The sequence below is a fragment of the Antechinus flavipes genome, chromosome 4 (genome assembly GCF_016432865.1).
Source record: "Antechinus flavipes isolate AdamAnt ecotype Samford, QLD, Australia chromosome 4, AdamAnt_v2, whole genome shotgun sequence".
In the NCBI taxonomy this organism is placed as follows: Eukaryota; Metazoa; Chordata; class Mammalia; order Dasyuromorphia; family Dasyuridae; genus Antechinus; species Antechinus flavipes.
The window spans coordinates 388,010,913-388,025,953 of NC_067401.1; the positions used below are offsets into that span (position 1 = coordinate 388,010,913).

The 15,041-nt window shown below is 39.5% G+C and overlaps 1 protein-coding gene across 1 annotated transcript in view; it reads left to right on the forward strand.

Annotated features, from left to right (window-relative positions):
• The window catches only part of LAD1 (ladinin 1), a 35,060-nt gene that overhangs the window by 16,161 nt on the left and 3,858 nt on the right, over positions 1-15,041 (forward strand). Inside the window, exons 2-8 of the mRNA XM_051998668.1 lie at positions 3,337-3,474; positions 4,981-6,022; positions 7,150-7,254; positions 9,447-9,490; positions 12,349-12,421; positions 12,645-12,782; positions 14,849-14,938. Coding sequence (XP_051854628.1) covers positions 3,337-3,474; positions 4,981-6,022; positions 7,150-7,254; positions 9,447-9,490; positions 12,349-12,421; positions 12,645-12,782; positions 14,849-14,938 — 1,630 coding nt within the window. The remainder of the gene's footprint in view (positions 1-3,336; positions 3,475-4,980; positions 6,023-7,149; positions 7,255-9,446; positions 9,491-12,348; positions 12,422-12,644; positions 12,783-14,848; positions 14,939-15,041) is intronic.

A 15,041-nucleotide genomic window follows, 5' to 3' on the forward strand; every position in this document is an offset into this window, starting at 1 on the left:
CAAGTTGTGGTATATGACAGGACTTCTTAACCTTTTCCCACTCACAACCCCTTTTCATCCAAGATATTTTTATACAACCCTAGAAATATAAATATAAAAAAAATAAATCAAACATTTATTTACAATAAATCATAATTTCACAACCCCCACAATTTTGTTACATGACCACATATGGGGTTGCAATTCACAGTTTAAGAAGTTCTGGTATATGATTTTGATGAAATGATATTGTTCTTTAAGAAATGATGCATGGGATATTTTCAGGAAAAAAAAACTGGGAAGACTTATATAAGATGATGCAATGTGAAGAGAACATAATACATAATGATAGCTGTGGTATACTATGATCAATTGTATTCTTAGCAATGTGATGATCCAAAACAATTTTAAAGGATGTTGTCCATCTCTAAAGAAAAAAAAATGATGGAGTTTGAATGCAAATCAAAACATACTTAAAAAAAACTTTCTTCATCTTTCTTTTTTTTGTGTGTGTTTTCTTTTGCAACACAGCTAATGTGGAGACATGTTTTACATGACTGCACATGTATAATCTTTAGCAAATTGCTTGCCTTCTCAATGAAAGGAGAAGAGAGAGAGGGAGAAAATTTGGAATTTAAAATAAAATTGTTTTTACATGTAACTGAAAAAAAATTAAACAAAGATATAGTATGTGATATACTTTTCAGACAGGGTCAATTTAAAATTTTATTTTTTTTGAGTATTCATATGTAATGAGGGCTTTATTTTTCTTTTTCTAGTGGAGGTGGGAGAGTGAGGAGTAAAAAAGATAGCAAAAAGTGAAAGGGGATTGATGAGTTATCTTTTTTAAAAATGCAGAAAAAAGGATTAAAAATGTCAGAAAGAAACATAACTAAAAAGGATAGCTCTGAAAACTAGAGATTGTACTTAGATTCCTAAAAAGAAAAGCAAGCTGTACATGAGAGATCTGTGGTTTTCATGAACAATGCTCTTTTTTTCCCTGTTCTACTTTGTACTTGGAAATACTCATTTAATTTGGCATTTGAGTTCAGAATAAAAATGAAATTAAAAAAAAGGAAACAAAGACTTAATAGGCCATGTCAGAAATGGTCTTTTGCAGAGATTGGGTTATTAGACTAGAAAATGAGGGAAATTCTCTAAGTTGAGTGTACTTACATTTCAGTGGAGCATTTGATAAAAACTTTTAGGGTATCACTATAGACAAGATGTAGTGTTCTGGGCTAAATAATAGTAGATCTTTGGTGACTCAATATCAGTAAGTCAGTGTCAGCTTCATATCTACAATGGAGTGATGAAGGATTCCTATCTTTCCCTGGCCCAGTGCTTTTTGACATTTTTATCAATAATTTGCATAAAGGTATAGATGGGACACTGATCTAATTCTCAGATGATGTGCTGAATATCCAAGTCAGGATACAAAAAGATCTTGACAAACTCTAACAAAAGAATGATTCTAATAAGATTTAATTTAATCTGAATGAATATAAACTTCCAGACTTTGTTGTATGTGTTTTTTTTTAAATTTTAAAAAAGTAATCTCATGAATATGAGATTCTAGACAATATTCTAGTGAAAATTTTCACAGAGGAAGTGGAGAGCCTCCTCCAGGAGGGCATTTTCCTCCTGAGGAAATTCTTCCCAGATGCACCATCAAGACTCACTCATCTCTGCTATCATTAGAGAAAATTATTTTAAAATCACAGAATAAAAAGAAAGTTGACTAGAGAGGTACTGAAAGGGGAGGGGAAGAAAGGAAAGAAAAGAAAAGAAAAAGAACCTAGGGTCAGAGTGAGAACAACTAGCTGTTAGATTAATACCTTATCTTTCAGATTATTTTCCATCTACTATGTATATGTTTTACATATTGTCTTCCCTGGGGCAGCGAAGTAGCATACTGAGCTTGGAATCAGGAAGAGCTCTTTTTCATGAGTTCAAATCCATTCTCAGACACTTAGTAGCTCTGTGAATTTGAGCAAATCATTTAGCTCTGTTTGCTTCTATTTCCTCATCTTTAAAATAAGATGGAGGAGGAAATGGCAAACCATTACAATATTGTTACCAAGAAAGCCTCATATAGGGTCACAAAGAATTGGAAATGATAATAGCTAAAATGTCTCTTCTGTTAGCTCATGAACTCCTTGAGAGCAAGGACCAAGTTTTTGCCTTTCTTTGTATCTCTAGTCCTTAGCACAGTCCCTGGCAAATAATAAACACTAAATGCTTCTTGACAGGCTGAAACCCAGCTCTGCTATTTACCAGTTGTGTAATGCTGGGCAATATTTAACTTTTCAGAAACAATTCTTTCTTCTATAAAATGGCGATATAAACTATTATAGGGGATACTGTACAATATTGTAATGAAAATGCTTTATAATAAAAAATACTAGATAATTTAAAACTATATTAAATTATTTCATATACCAACCCCCTAACACACACACATACACACACATATACACATTCCAACACACATACACATACACACCATTTACAGGGATCTGGGGATCCTTGTTAAGCTGGACAAGAGAAGATTTATGGTGGAAGGGTAGAAATGGGACATGAAATCTGCCTTCAAATATCTGAAAGATTATTATAAGGAAGAAGGATTGGGTTTGTTATACTTTCCCAGGAGAGCACAACTTCCAGAGTAAAGGGTGAAATGTATTGAAAGAGAAGACCTTGAGAGAATAGAAGTGATGTTCAGTAGAGCTGTCTAATTAGATTGCCCTCTTGGAATCAGTGGTTTCCTCAATGCTGGACATTTCAGAGACTTTAAGATTGTTTCTCTGAAATGTTAGTAAATGGTTTCCTTCACTTTCCATAATTGTTTGGCCTAGAGGACCCAATTTGAGGCATATTCTGATTCCAGTATTCTGGGATTCCATGATTTGCAGAGAAGTTGATTATTTAACCATGCTCAACAATGATGCTCTCTTTGTGTAAGGTCTAACCTAAGCCGATGCTTTGTATTTTCATTTCAGGATTCCTGAGAAGCTCCAGTAGTAAAATCCTTGGCTTTTGAAGTCAAAGAATCTGAAATCAAATTCTGCTTTTGTCATTATGTCTTAACTTTAGCCTTTACTAAAAGCTAGACCTTTAAACTTTCTGGGGCTCAGTTTCCTGATTTGCCAAATTAGGGGTTGGGCTAGAAGTTCCCCTTTGGCTCCAGATGAAATGAGAAAATGTGCTTAAAGTGTTTTGCAATCCTTCAATTGCTACCTGTAAATTGCTTATTACTGGGTTTCCCATTGGGCTACCCTGAAAATCTACAAGCTCAGCAGCTCATGTGGTCTAAGACTTCTTGTATATCCCTTGATTTCCTCTCCTCAATTGCAGCTTGGCAAGACAAAGGACTTTGGAGGATGAGGAGGAGCAGGAACGAGAACGTCGCCGACGGCACCGAAATCTTAGTTCAACCACAGATGATGAAGCCCCGAAGGTTGCCCACAATGGAGATCAGCCAACAGTGGAGAGGTACGTATCTGCTTGTGCTCACATGGACAGAATTGGGGGAGGAGAGAGGAGGAGAGCAGGGTGAAATAGAATAGAAAGGTGACTAGTTCTACCATTTGAAGACTGGGGTCCAAAGCTCTCTCTGACATTCATTGTTTTGTGTGATCTAAGGCAATTGACCTCTCTGCTCCTCAGTTTCTTCATCTTAATAAAAAAGATTGGACTAGATACCTGAAGTCTTTTCCAATCTTAATTCTATGAGGTTAAGACTCTATGACTTAACTGAGCGAGGAGAAAAGGAAGCAAAGAAATACTGAGGCTGATGTGACGAAAATGTGCCCCAAGGCTCTCCTCAAACCCTTTCCTCAACCCAGTCCAAACTATTTTTCTTCCATAATTGAAAATTAAAAGTCAAACCATTGTTGGGGTGGCTTGGTAGCATAGTGGACAGATTATTGGGCTAGAGTCAGGAAGATTCATCTCCCTGAGTTCAAATCTGGCCTCAGATACTTATTAACTGTATGATTTTAAGCCAGTCACTTCACTTTGTTTGCCTTCATTTCCTTTTCTATAAAATGAGCTGGAGGAAGAAATGACAAACTACTCCAATAATTTTGTCAAGAAAATTCCAAATGGGGTCACAAAGAGTTTCATGCAACTGAAAAAGACTCAACAACAAAAACCTCAGTATAGTGGAAAGAGTACAGAAATAAACCTCAGGAATCCTGTATTCTGAGCCCGGCTATGTCACTGTGTGATTTTGAATGAGTCACTTTGTCAGACTATCCTCAGTTTTACCATTTTATCTATAAAAATAGAAATTGAGTGATCTTTGATACCCCTTGTCAGTTTTCTATGGGATCATCTAACTCACAGGTTACATCAGACTTGTTCCCAACCTCTATTAAGTTTAAGAATTTATTGAGTGCTGACTATCCACTAAACCCTACCCAAGATTCTTCGAATCCAAAATATAAAAAAGCAGTTCTACTCTCAAGGTGCTTATATCCTACTAGGGAGAAATGGTAATAGGAAAGAATATACAAAATATCTACCAAGTAAATAAAAAAGTAACTTGGGGTGGGGAAAGAATATACAAAATATCTACCAAGTAAATAAAAAAGTAACTTGGGGTGGTGAAAGAATATACAAAATGTCTATCAAGTAAATTAAAAAAATAACTTGGAGTGGGGAAAGAATATACAAAGTATCTACCAAGTAAATAAAAAAGTAACTTGGGGTGGGGAAAGAATATACAAAATATCTACCAAGTAAATAAAAAAGTAACTCAGGGTAGTTGTGATAAAAAGAAAACTACCAATCAGATTGATCAGGGAAGGTTCCCTATAAAAGGGAACATCCAAACTGTGCTTTGAAAAAAGCAAAAGATCCATGTAGAAAAGTAGAGAGTGAGCTTTCCAGACATAGGGAACAAGGACATATAGGCAAAAAATAGAAGTTCATTCATGTATAAGGAGCAAGAAATAGACCCAGTTGTCTGTATTATACCTGCCTCCTCTCTTACAGGCTCCCAAGCCTGGAGGAAAGTGAGGTTCCCAAGCATCATTCATCCATCAAAGATGAAGAGGACGAGAATTTCCAGGCAGTTCTAAGAACGAGGCAGGAGCGGCGGCTGCGGAGGCAAGCCATGGAGGCTTCCCAGTCCTCCATCAAGGAGCAGCTAGAGGTAGAGAAGAAAAAGGATAGCCAGAGTACAGAATCAGCCACACAGGAGCCCTCAGTGCCCCAGAAGGACATGGTACCTCCACCCAGACGAAGATTGAGCCAAAAGCAGAGGGGACCTTGGGCCATAGATGAGAAGAGTTCAGAGGGAGGAGAGACAAAGACTGTGAAGACATTGGACCAAAGGACAGTATCAACCCCAGAAAAGACACCAGCCCAGGACCAGACAGCTCCAGAGAGAAAAAGATCAACAGAGAAGATGCCAGCCCCAAACCAGGCAACTCCAGAGAAAACATTCACTTCAGAGAAGATACCAGACCAGGACCAGAAAGCTCCAGAGAAAAAAAGAGCTTCAGAGAAGACATCACCCCAAGACCAGACAACTCCAGAGAAAAAATTAACTTCAGAGAAGAGATCTGCTTTTGAGAAAGCATCATTCACAGAAAAGACATTGGTTTCTGAGGAAGCATTAGCCCCAAAGAAGGTGTTAGCTGGAGAGAAGGCATTGACTTCAGTGAAGACATCGAGCCTGGAGAAGGTATTAGTTTCAGAGAAAGGGTCAGTCTCTGAGGAGACTTTAATTCCAAAGAAGTTATCAACTCGGGAGAGAGCACTGGCTTTTGAGAGGACATCAGCTCAGGAGAAAGCACTGATTCCAGAGAAGGGCTCAGTTCGGGAAAAAGTAATAGCTTCCAGGAAACTGGGCCTGGAGCAGTCTCCAGTTCAGACTCCAGAGCAAAAGGATCCTGAGAGAGATGTTCCAGAAAAGAAAGAGCCAAAAAGAAGGGAGACCATAGAGAAGTCACCCTCTTCAGAGGCACCTAGAGAGGAAATGAAGTCTGAACCTCAGCCAGTGGCTTCTCGTTTCCGGCCCTTCACCCTCCAGGTGGGTAATGTCTCTGTCCTTGGCTCCATTCTCCACCCTCCACCTTTGCCCCATATCTTCCTATCCTACCCCCACTTCAACCAGTATTACTATACTCTGTACACAGTAAGTGCTAAATAAGTGCTTTTTCATTCATTCAAATAACTTTCCTTAGAAGCCTTTGGAATCCCTGAAAAGCCCTTCAGATGTCACTGACTGGGTTTGGTCTTAGAGAATATTCTTCCTTCATGTTTTTCAGAGCAGAGGTGTCAAACACATTCAGTCTCTAGACTAGATTAAGATTGGGAAATATTAAAAAATAAACAAAAATACAATAAAATATAAATTACATTACATTTTAAATTCAGTCAATGTGAGCATTAAAGGAATTCTTATAGACTGAGAGAATCCCAAGGTGAAAGGGGCCTGATTGTAGAGTAAGGCCTATCTCAAAGTTTGCTACTCTCCCTTCTTATTGAATCTTTCTACATTTATTCCATCTGAGACATCAACAGTTTCCTTGCTGCCAGAAGCCCTGCCTTTTGACTTAGGTGTATCTTCTCCTAAAGCTATACCTAATGGGCTGATATTAATATTTATCCCAGCCTTAGAGATTGGACATGCCTTCCTGGAGGAATATTGGACTGGGGCTGAGAGTGGAAACACTTTATACCCACCTCTACCGCACATTATCCCTAAAGAGCTCCTCCGTTTTACCATATAACTAGGAAATCAAAGAAAAATATTTTTTTAGTTTATTTATTTTTAATATACTTTTAAAATGAATTATATTGAGAGAGAAAAATCAGAGTAAATGGGAAAAACCATGGGAGAGATGAAAATACAAAAAAAAAAAAAGAGGAAGAAGTGAACATTGCATGTGTTGATTTACATCTATCTTCTTATTCTTTCTTTGGTTGCAAATGACATTTTCTGTCCAAAGTGTATTGGGATTAAAGGAAAATAACCTCCAAGTTTCCTTTCAGCTTCAAACTCCATGATTTCTTATTTTCCTCACCAGTGATGGATTCAGCTTAGTCTAGTGGCCCTATGAGGTCCACTCTAGTCCACATATGAGGTTCCAAAGAACTGTGACAAATACCCCATAGTGCTCCAGACCTAGACATACTTGCTCTTCTCTCCTCCAGGTGAAAATCCCAAGCAAAGAGGAAGAAACCGAAGTGACCTCTCCAAGCCAGGGCACCTACAGCAGCTCTCTCACACGCTCCAGTCCTAGAACCATTTCCTTTCGGGTAAGAGTCAGAGGAGAAAAAAAGGTCTCTATACAAGTGAACTATGGACCACTTGTCTCTCTACATGGCATGGCATAGGTAACTTCTTTTCATAGCATGAGGGAGTTAGGTAACTATCAAAGAAGACCTCCCTGATGTTGGGTGACTGCTGGAGGAGCTAGAACCTTTTACAAATAAGATAAATAGAAATAAGCAATCACTACCTTCCAGAGGACCTAAATGGCCAAATTGGTACTTGGGTGATAAATACAGGGTTTTCTAACATGGGCAGCCACACCTAGTGGGGAAGACAAGAGCTGCTAAGCAGATCATGTACATGGGGGTGGCTGGAGCCATGCCTGCTTTCTCCTTTATCATACAACTACTACCCCTCACCACATACCCCTCCTTCCATCTCACAACTCTCCACATCACAGATCTTCCTGTCTAGAAATCACTTTGTTTCTCTGAGTTTCAGTTTACTCACCTATAAAATGAATGGGTTGGGCTAAATGGCCTCTAAATCTAGAGTCATGTGAAGACTTGCCTGGTGGAATGAGCAGATGAGAACAATTTGTTCTAAGAGACGTGAAGGTGGCTAAAGTGAGTTTAATCAGGCATTTAAGATACCAAGGTCATGCATTGCATCCTGGGCCATCCTGACTTTTGTCCGGCCACTGGACTTGGATAACTGGAAGAGAGAATAAGGCTCATGGCTTTAGTTAGCTCTGCCTCACTTAAATCTAATCCATGAAGACATCACCCTATAGTGTCACTGGCTCTCTTTAAAAACAAAGGACAAACAAGTCCCATGTGCTGGGGGTAAGAGTGGGATCATCCTGTACCCACCCACCTTTACTGTACATTATCCTTAAAGAGCTCCTCTATTTTACTACATAACTAGAAAATCAAAGTTTTTTTAGTTTATTTATTTTTAATACACATTGTTTTATGAATTATGTTGGAGAGAAAAATCAGAGCAAATGGGAAAAACCACAAGAGAGATAAAAGTACAGAAAAAAAGAAGTGAACATAGTATCTGTCCCTACCAAAAATTCCTGCTGTGTACAATCTAACCTTCATCCACACCAGACATCTTGGTATAGATGACTTCAATCCCATCTCTGACATTCACTTAGTCTGAGTAAACCATAGATCTTCTCAGAGTCTTGGTTTCCTCCTCTATGAAATAAGGGAGTTGGATTGAATGTCCTTTAAAATCTTTCAACTCTAAATCTATGATCCTGTATGTCTAGGAACCATAATTCCCAGAGGGTACTCCTACTATACAATTCTCACTCTCACTATATAACAGAAATCTGTACCATATAGTCATATAATTCCTAAACCATGACTCCTTCTTCCCCGCACTATATAACCTGATCATATAACACATGCTTATTACCATATATTTCCCAACTTGTACTTTATGAGAAAGTATTAGTTGTACAAAGACTGTTAAACCTAGAATGAGGGGAGACCCAGATTCAAATCCTGCCTACTGACAGTATGGTTGTGAGTATGTCACTTAACCTCTCTAAAATTCAGTTTCTGCATCTATAGAATTGTACCTATGGTACCTACCTTACCAGTTTATTGAAGGGCTATCTTAAAGATTATGTAAAGTGCTTTGAAAACTTTAGAATAACATATGAATGTCAAGTATTATCATTAATATTTTTTATTGTTTAATAAAGTATTTTATAATTCATAATCTTGATTAATAATCTATAATTGGATTATTAATTCTTTAATTGGTTATAACTAATAATAAATCCCATATTATATTCTATACTTCCCTGATGGCTTCCAAATCATTGATCTTTCCCACCTTATAGCTCATTCCACAAAACTCCCACTTACCATTACCACCATACAAAAGGAGCCCCCATCTAGTATCCATAGAACACTCCCTAGCCCACAAGAAGGTAAGAGATGAGGGCAGCATCATTCTTTTCCCAGAATTACCTTGTTACCTGAGCTCCATAACCAACCAAGGCTCATAGATTCACTCTCTAATTATACCAGTATTCAAGTGTAGACTACAAAAGCTGTTTTTCTCACTGAATTTTGTGAACATTTAGCCAGATTTTTCTTTCTTTCCAAAAAGAAAATATGCATAGATAGCTATAGCTAGAAAGACTGAATTCACAATTCATAAGGGAAGTCTTCTGTGTTTTCCTTCCTCACTATCATTTTTTCTCTCTTTTCAGATGAACACCAGGAAAGAAAACCCAGAGACAACATTTACCCGTAGGTAAGGGTTTGGGGAGGGGCTGCCCCTCTCTTTTACCTCTACTAGACACTTTCCTTGTGCCCAGCTCTGTATAGGATTGCAAGAGAAGTCCAGAATGTGTCCTGTCTACCCAGGGACCATATAGTCTTATCTAGTGAGACCAAAATCATAGTGATGAAAGAAGGGATTCTGGGAATAAATTTTGAAGGAAGTCACAGAAGGTACGAGGCTGGGATGATCTGGGGGGACTTTATGCAAAAAGGTGGAAAACTGGGCTTTGAAAGTTGGATAGGGTTTGAGAAGAGTGAGGGCAGCCCAGATAGGGACACAGAATAAATATAGGGGAAAAGAGAGAGATGATGGTTCTTTGAGAATACTGTAGAATATAGCAACACAAGAATAACCAACCACACCGGTTTTAAGCAGTATTGCAGTCAGGTTAGAATGTCCAAAGTAAGCTTAGAAGGAAAAGTATATTTCTTGGATACTCTGATTTTTCTTATGAATGATATTATTAAAATTCTTTTTGAATCAACTTCAGTAATGTAAATAAATCCCTGGAGGGTACAAGAGCACTGTGCTAGATGTTAAAGAAATAAACAAGACACTGAGCCTGCCCTTATAGGCTTACAATCTAGAAGTCACTTAGCCTCCCTTGGTTTCAGTTTATCACATAGCTTCTAAATCTTTGCTCTGATAGTCATTGCTGACTTTGGAGGAGGAGGGGATTCACAGGTACCATGAGATGGGTTATGAAAGATGAGAAGAAATAAGGGTGAAAGGGGCATTTAAGAAATAGAGAGCACACATAAATTTGGAATTGTGCAATATTTTGAGGGAACCCTGGTTTATAACCAGAGCATGTAGGGGAATAGTATGAAAGAAGATCAAAAAGTAGAATGGTGCCAGCTTACAGAAGGCTTTCAAGAAAGAAATCTGGACTTTATAGTAGTTCTATTGTTCCGTCATGTCTGACTCTCCCTGACTCCATTTGGGGTTTCTTGGCAGAGATACTTTGGAGTAGCTTGCCATTTCCTTCTCCAGCTCATTTTGCAGATGAGAAACTGAGGCAAATAGGGTTAAGTGACTTGCCTAGGGTCATAGTAATGTGCAAAACTGGATTTGAACTCAGGAAAATGATCTTCCTCACTTCAAATCCAACATTCTATGCACTAGCACCACCTAGCGGCTCATTTGTCGTAATAGTTCAAATATATATATTTATATATTCAATTTATATTTATATAGTTCATATATATTTATATAGCTTTTCTTGGTTCATAAAACAATTTCTTTAAAATTCTGTGAGTCCTTTAGTATACCATTATTATTATCCTCATTTTACAGATGTGAAAACAGGATGAATACTACCAAATTGACTTGTTAGAATCAATCTTTAGGCTCTAAGATTTTAGACTTCTTGGGGGCTCTTTCCTCCCTACTTGACAACTTCTCATTTGGAAGGTGGGAGCCATTAAAGACTTTTGAGCAGAGGATGGATGCAATCATACGTCTGAAAATAAGGAAAACTGATCTATTTATATGCCTATGGCATCTGATACATCTCTTGAACCAATGAATTCTCAGGGTTTATTGCCATTATGTTCCTTTTGTTCCTTAGTCTTGATGTTCTTCACTAAGAGCCTTTCTTGTCCTATCTAAATCTTGCTCCTTTCTTTAGTGAAGGGTTTGACAAGTTATGGCTTGAAGATGGGACTGTGCTTCTGCATTGAGGAATGTATTGTTGATTGCCCAGCAATCCTTAGAGATAATGGATGGTAGGAGATTGGGAAGTTATTAGGGAGATCAACCTAAAAGGAAATTTTGAGGTGGACTAGACAGAAATGGGAAGTGGAGAAGGCTTGTTTAAAAGAGATCTTTACAATGAAAAAAGAGAGATTTTTGAGGAGAACTGAACATGAATGGAACAGAAAGTTGGAGGGTTCCTAATGCCTCAGAGACAGTTAAAGAAAGACCCTTAGGATACGTAGTTAGGCTCATTCATTTCTAGCTTCCATCTCTCTGCCGAAGGAAAGGTATAATAGGCGGCTGTGGGATTTGGGATTTTTGTTGAGGACAGAGCAATGTCAGTCACTTTGCCATACTGAGAATTGTCTATATCCTGAGTTAAGGGATGCAGAATAGGGTGAGTGTATAAGGTGGGTGTGAGTGACCCTTTTTCCTAGACATTTTCAATCTGATGGAGACTGTTCTACTCTTGTCCTTAGGAAGCTCCCTGGCTGAGGCTGGAAATGCAATCCTCACTTTCAGGGAATTCCCAATCTGATGGGCACATACCTTAAGGAAAAAGCTAGAAACACTGTTCCCTTTATTCCTCCCTCTTCCTCTCCTAAAGTACAAATAAAATAGATTACAATCTACTGAGCATAGCTCGCATTGTTCTGGGTTGGAGCAAGTGGGGGGCTCCCACCCCCAAAATGTTCTTTCTTCTCAATGTATTTTCTTATGTAATCATTGTTCTAAGAGTAGTTTTGCTGGGGCAGAGTGAGAACCAAATGAACAACTGAGCCAGAAACCATCTCCAGCTTCAGTTGGGAGAGTATAAAACAACAGAATCGTTGAAGTGCCCATCTTTGGCACCAGGTGGCAGGCTGGGTGCACAACTGCTCTCTTAATGGTTCTAGCCCTTTAGGGAGGTGAGGGAGAGAGATTAATTGATGCAGAACCCCCAGCCCTGCCCTCCATTTCTAGGGATTCAGGGCAGAGACTTTATCTTGGTGGATCTTCTAACCAACTCCTTTTCCTTGCTATACTTTCCTCCCTTTCTCCTCTTCCTCTTTTTCCTCTTTCACTTCCCCCCTTCCCTCCTCTTCCTCCTTTTCTTTTCTTTCCTCTTATTCTCTTCTTCCTCCTCCCAGTGCCAGCGTGAGGCTTCCAAGCAACACAGTCAAGTTAGGGGAGAAGTTGGAGAGATACCACACAGCTATACAGGTGAGTGGGCAAAATCATGCCCAAATATGTGGAGAAAGGGAAGGGCCCTATCCTATCCAGGTATATAGGAATAAGGGGGTTATCCCTTATGCCAAAGTCCCTAGAACTTATGGAGTTCATTTTCCTTTCCTTTCTTCCTCCCATCCCTCCCCAACTTTGCTCCATCTCCCACTCTATCCTTGTTTCAGGGTGATTGAATGATTTCTGTTTTCTCTGTTCTCAGCGGTCAGCATCTGTCAAGTCTCCAGGCTCTTCCCGGACTGAGTTTTTTGTGGCTCCTGTTGGGGTGGCCAGCAAGAGGAGCCTCTTTGAGAAGGAGCAGGTCAGAAATAGCAAGACTGAGCCAGCATTGAGCAGGAAGGTAAGGCTTCTCTCTCTCTGAATTTCTCCTCTCTCTGGGATCTTTTCTGGAGTGGGGAGGCAGGGGAAAAAACCATCCTTCTACAACTCCTGAAGTAGGATGGTATGCAAATCTCCTACATATTCTGGAACAATTCTAATTCCAAGGCAGGAGTAGAGGGAGAATATTTTTAACAAAGCTTTGCAAAAGGAATATCCTTTATCAGACCATGTGTTCTAATTATTGGTACACAAAGTATAGTAATCTTAGGTATATCTTTGTAGGCATCCTTCTGACACTAACCAGACACACCATCCCTGGCCCAGCACCTAGAGCCTTGTCAACACCATGGCTAGCTCAGATGGAAACATTTTGATGAATAGCAGTGGGGTGTTAGGGACAGGTTATACCTCATTTTTGCTACATCATATGGGCAGCATGTTACAGTCAGACATTTATTATGTGTTTATTATATGCCAGGCATTGCACAAAGCTATGGTGGGTAGAGGATTGGACTAACTGTGAAACAAACTCAGTTTCTTCATCCATAACATGACGAAGTTGGATTCCATTATCTCTAAAGTCTCTTCCAGCTTTAAATCTGGGCTCCTAAATCCTGACTTTTCCCATTTTTCTCTTTATTGAGAAATCAATCTCCTAGTAGAGCCTACTCAACCCCACCATGAGCCTCTTCATTGACATTTGGGGAATTTAATTTTTCTGAGACTGTACCATTCCAAGACTCTGTTGCATAGCAGCACAGGAAAACTACTCAAATACTCAAGAAGAACATTAATATTAAAAAAGAAAGGCCTTTGTCTCAGAGAGGATCTTGAGAATTATTAGAAGTTCTGCATAAATTCCCAAAGGCAATCCTGCCCAATCTCCTTCTGTTTAGGTCTGGATCCAGCTTATCCATCTGCATTATCTATCTCAACTATGGTGGGTCAGCTCTGTGGACTGTTTACCCAATTTTTTTCCACTGTTTATCCCTCCTCATACCTGGAATGTTCCTCCTCCTCATTTCCACCTCCTGGCTTTTTCCAAAGCTCAAGTAAAGTTCTCTAAGAGGCCTTCCCCAGACTCCTCAGTCTTAATACCTTGTCTCTGAAATTATTTCCAATTTACATTATTTATATTTTGTTTATATATAACATAATTGTTTACAATTTGTCTCCCACATTAGACTGTGACTTCCCTGAGAACAGGGATGATTGCTTGACTTTTTTTGTATCTCCAGCACTTACTATATAGTTCCTGGCCCATAGTAGGTGCTTGTTGTTGTTCAATCATTTGCTAATGACATTTGAGATGGGGGAAAGTCCTTGTTTATCTCATATATCAATTCACTCTACAAGGTCCTTGATAAGGAGTCATCCTTTATTTCCTAAGACATGCAGGTGTAGCCTGGGCCAGAGCCAGGACAGCCTCAGGTGCTCAGGTGCTTGAGAGGAAGAGGCAGAACCTGTAGCAGTCTGGTTTCTTTTTGAAAGTGCCAGGATATGTTGTCTCCAGTAACCCTAAACCCTAGACTCTTTGTTACCTTGTGATCTAGAACTTTCTCTCTCTTTACCTCTCCTCCCCCCCCCCCCGTCTGTCTGTCTCTGTTGTCTCTGTCTATCTCTCTCTGTTTCTCTCTCTCTCTCTCTCTCTGTTTCCCTCTCTGTCTCTTTCTCTCTCTCTCTCTCTCTCTGCCTCCCTCCTCTCTCCTTCTCTCTGTCTCTGTCTCTTTCTGTGTGTCTGTCTGTCTTTCTCTCTCTCTGTCTCTCGCTCTGTCTCTGTCTCTTTCTGTGTGTCTGTCTTTCTCTCTCTGTGTCTCTGTCTCTGTCTCTCTCTCTGTCTCTCTGTCTCTCTGTCTCTGTCTGTCTGTCTCTGTCCCGCTCTGTCTGTCCCGCTCTGTCTGTCTCTCTCTCTCTTTCTCTCTCTCTCTGCCTCCCTCCCTCTCTACTCTCTCTCTCTCTATCTGTCTTTGTCTCTCTCTCTCTGAATCTCTGTCTCTGTCTGTCTGTCTGTCTCTCTGTCTTTCTCTTTCTCTCTTCCTCTCCTTTCTACTCTCTTCTTCTCTTTCTCCTTTCTTTTCTCTCTAGGAATACCTGAGACTCTCAGATGTGAAGACCTCTCGGCTCAACCTATGGATCAGCAGAACTCAGGATTCTGGAGGAGACCAAGACTCTCAGGTAATGAATTCTTACCTGTGGTCAAGCCACTGCCTTGGACTTCTCCTATTAGAAGCCAACCAGAGACAGCTGAAGACGAATTTCAGAATGCAGTACCCCAATG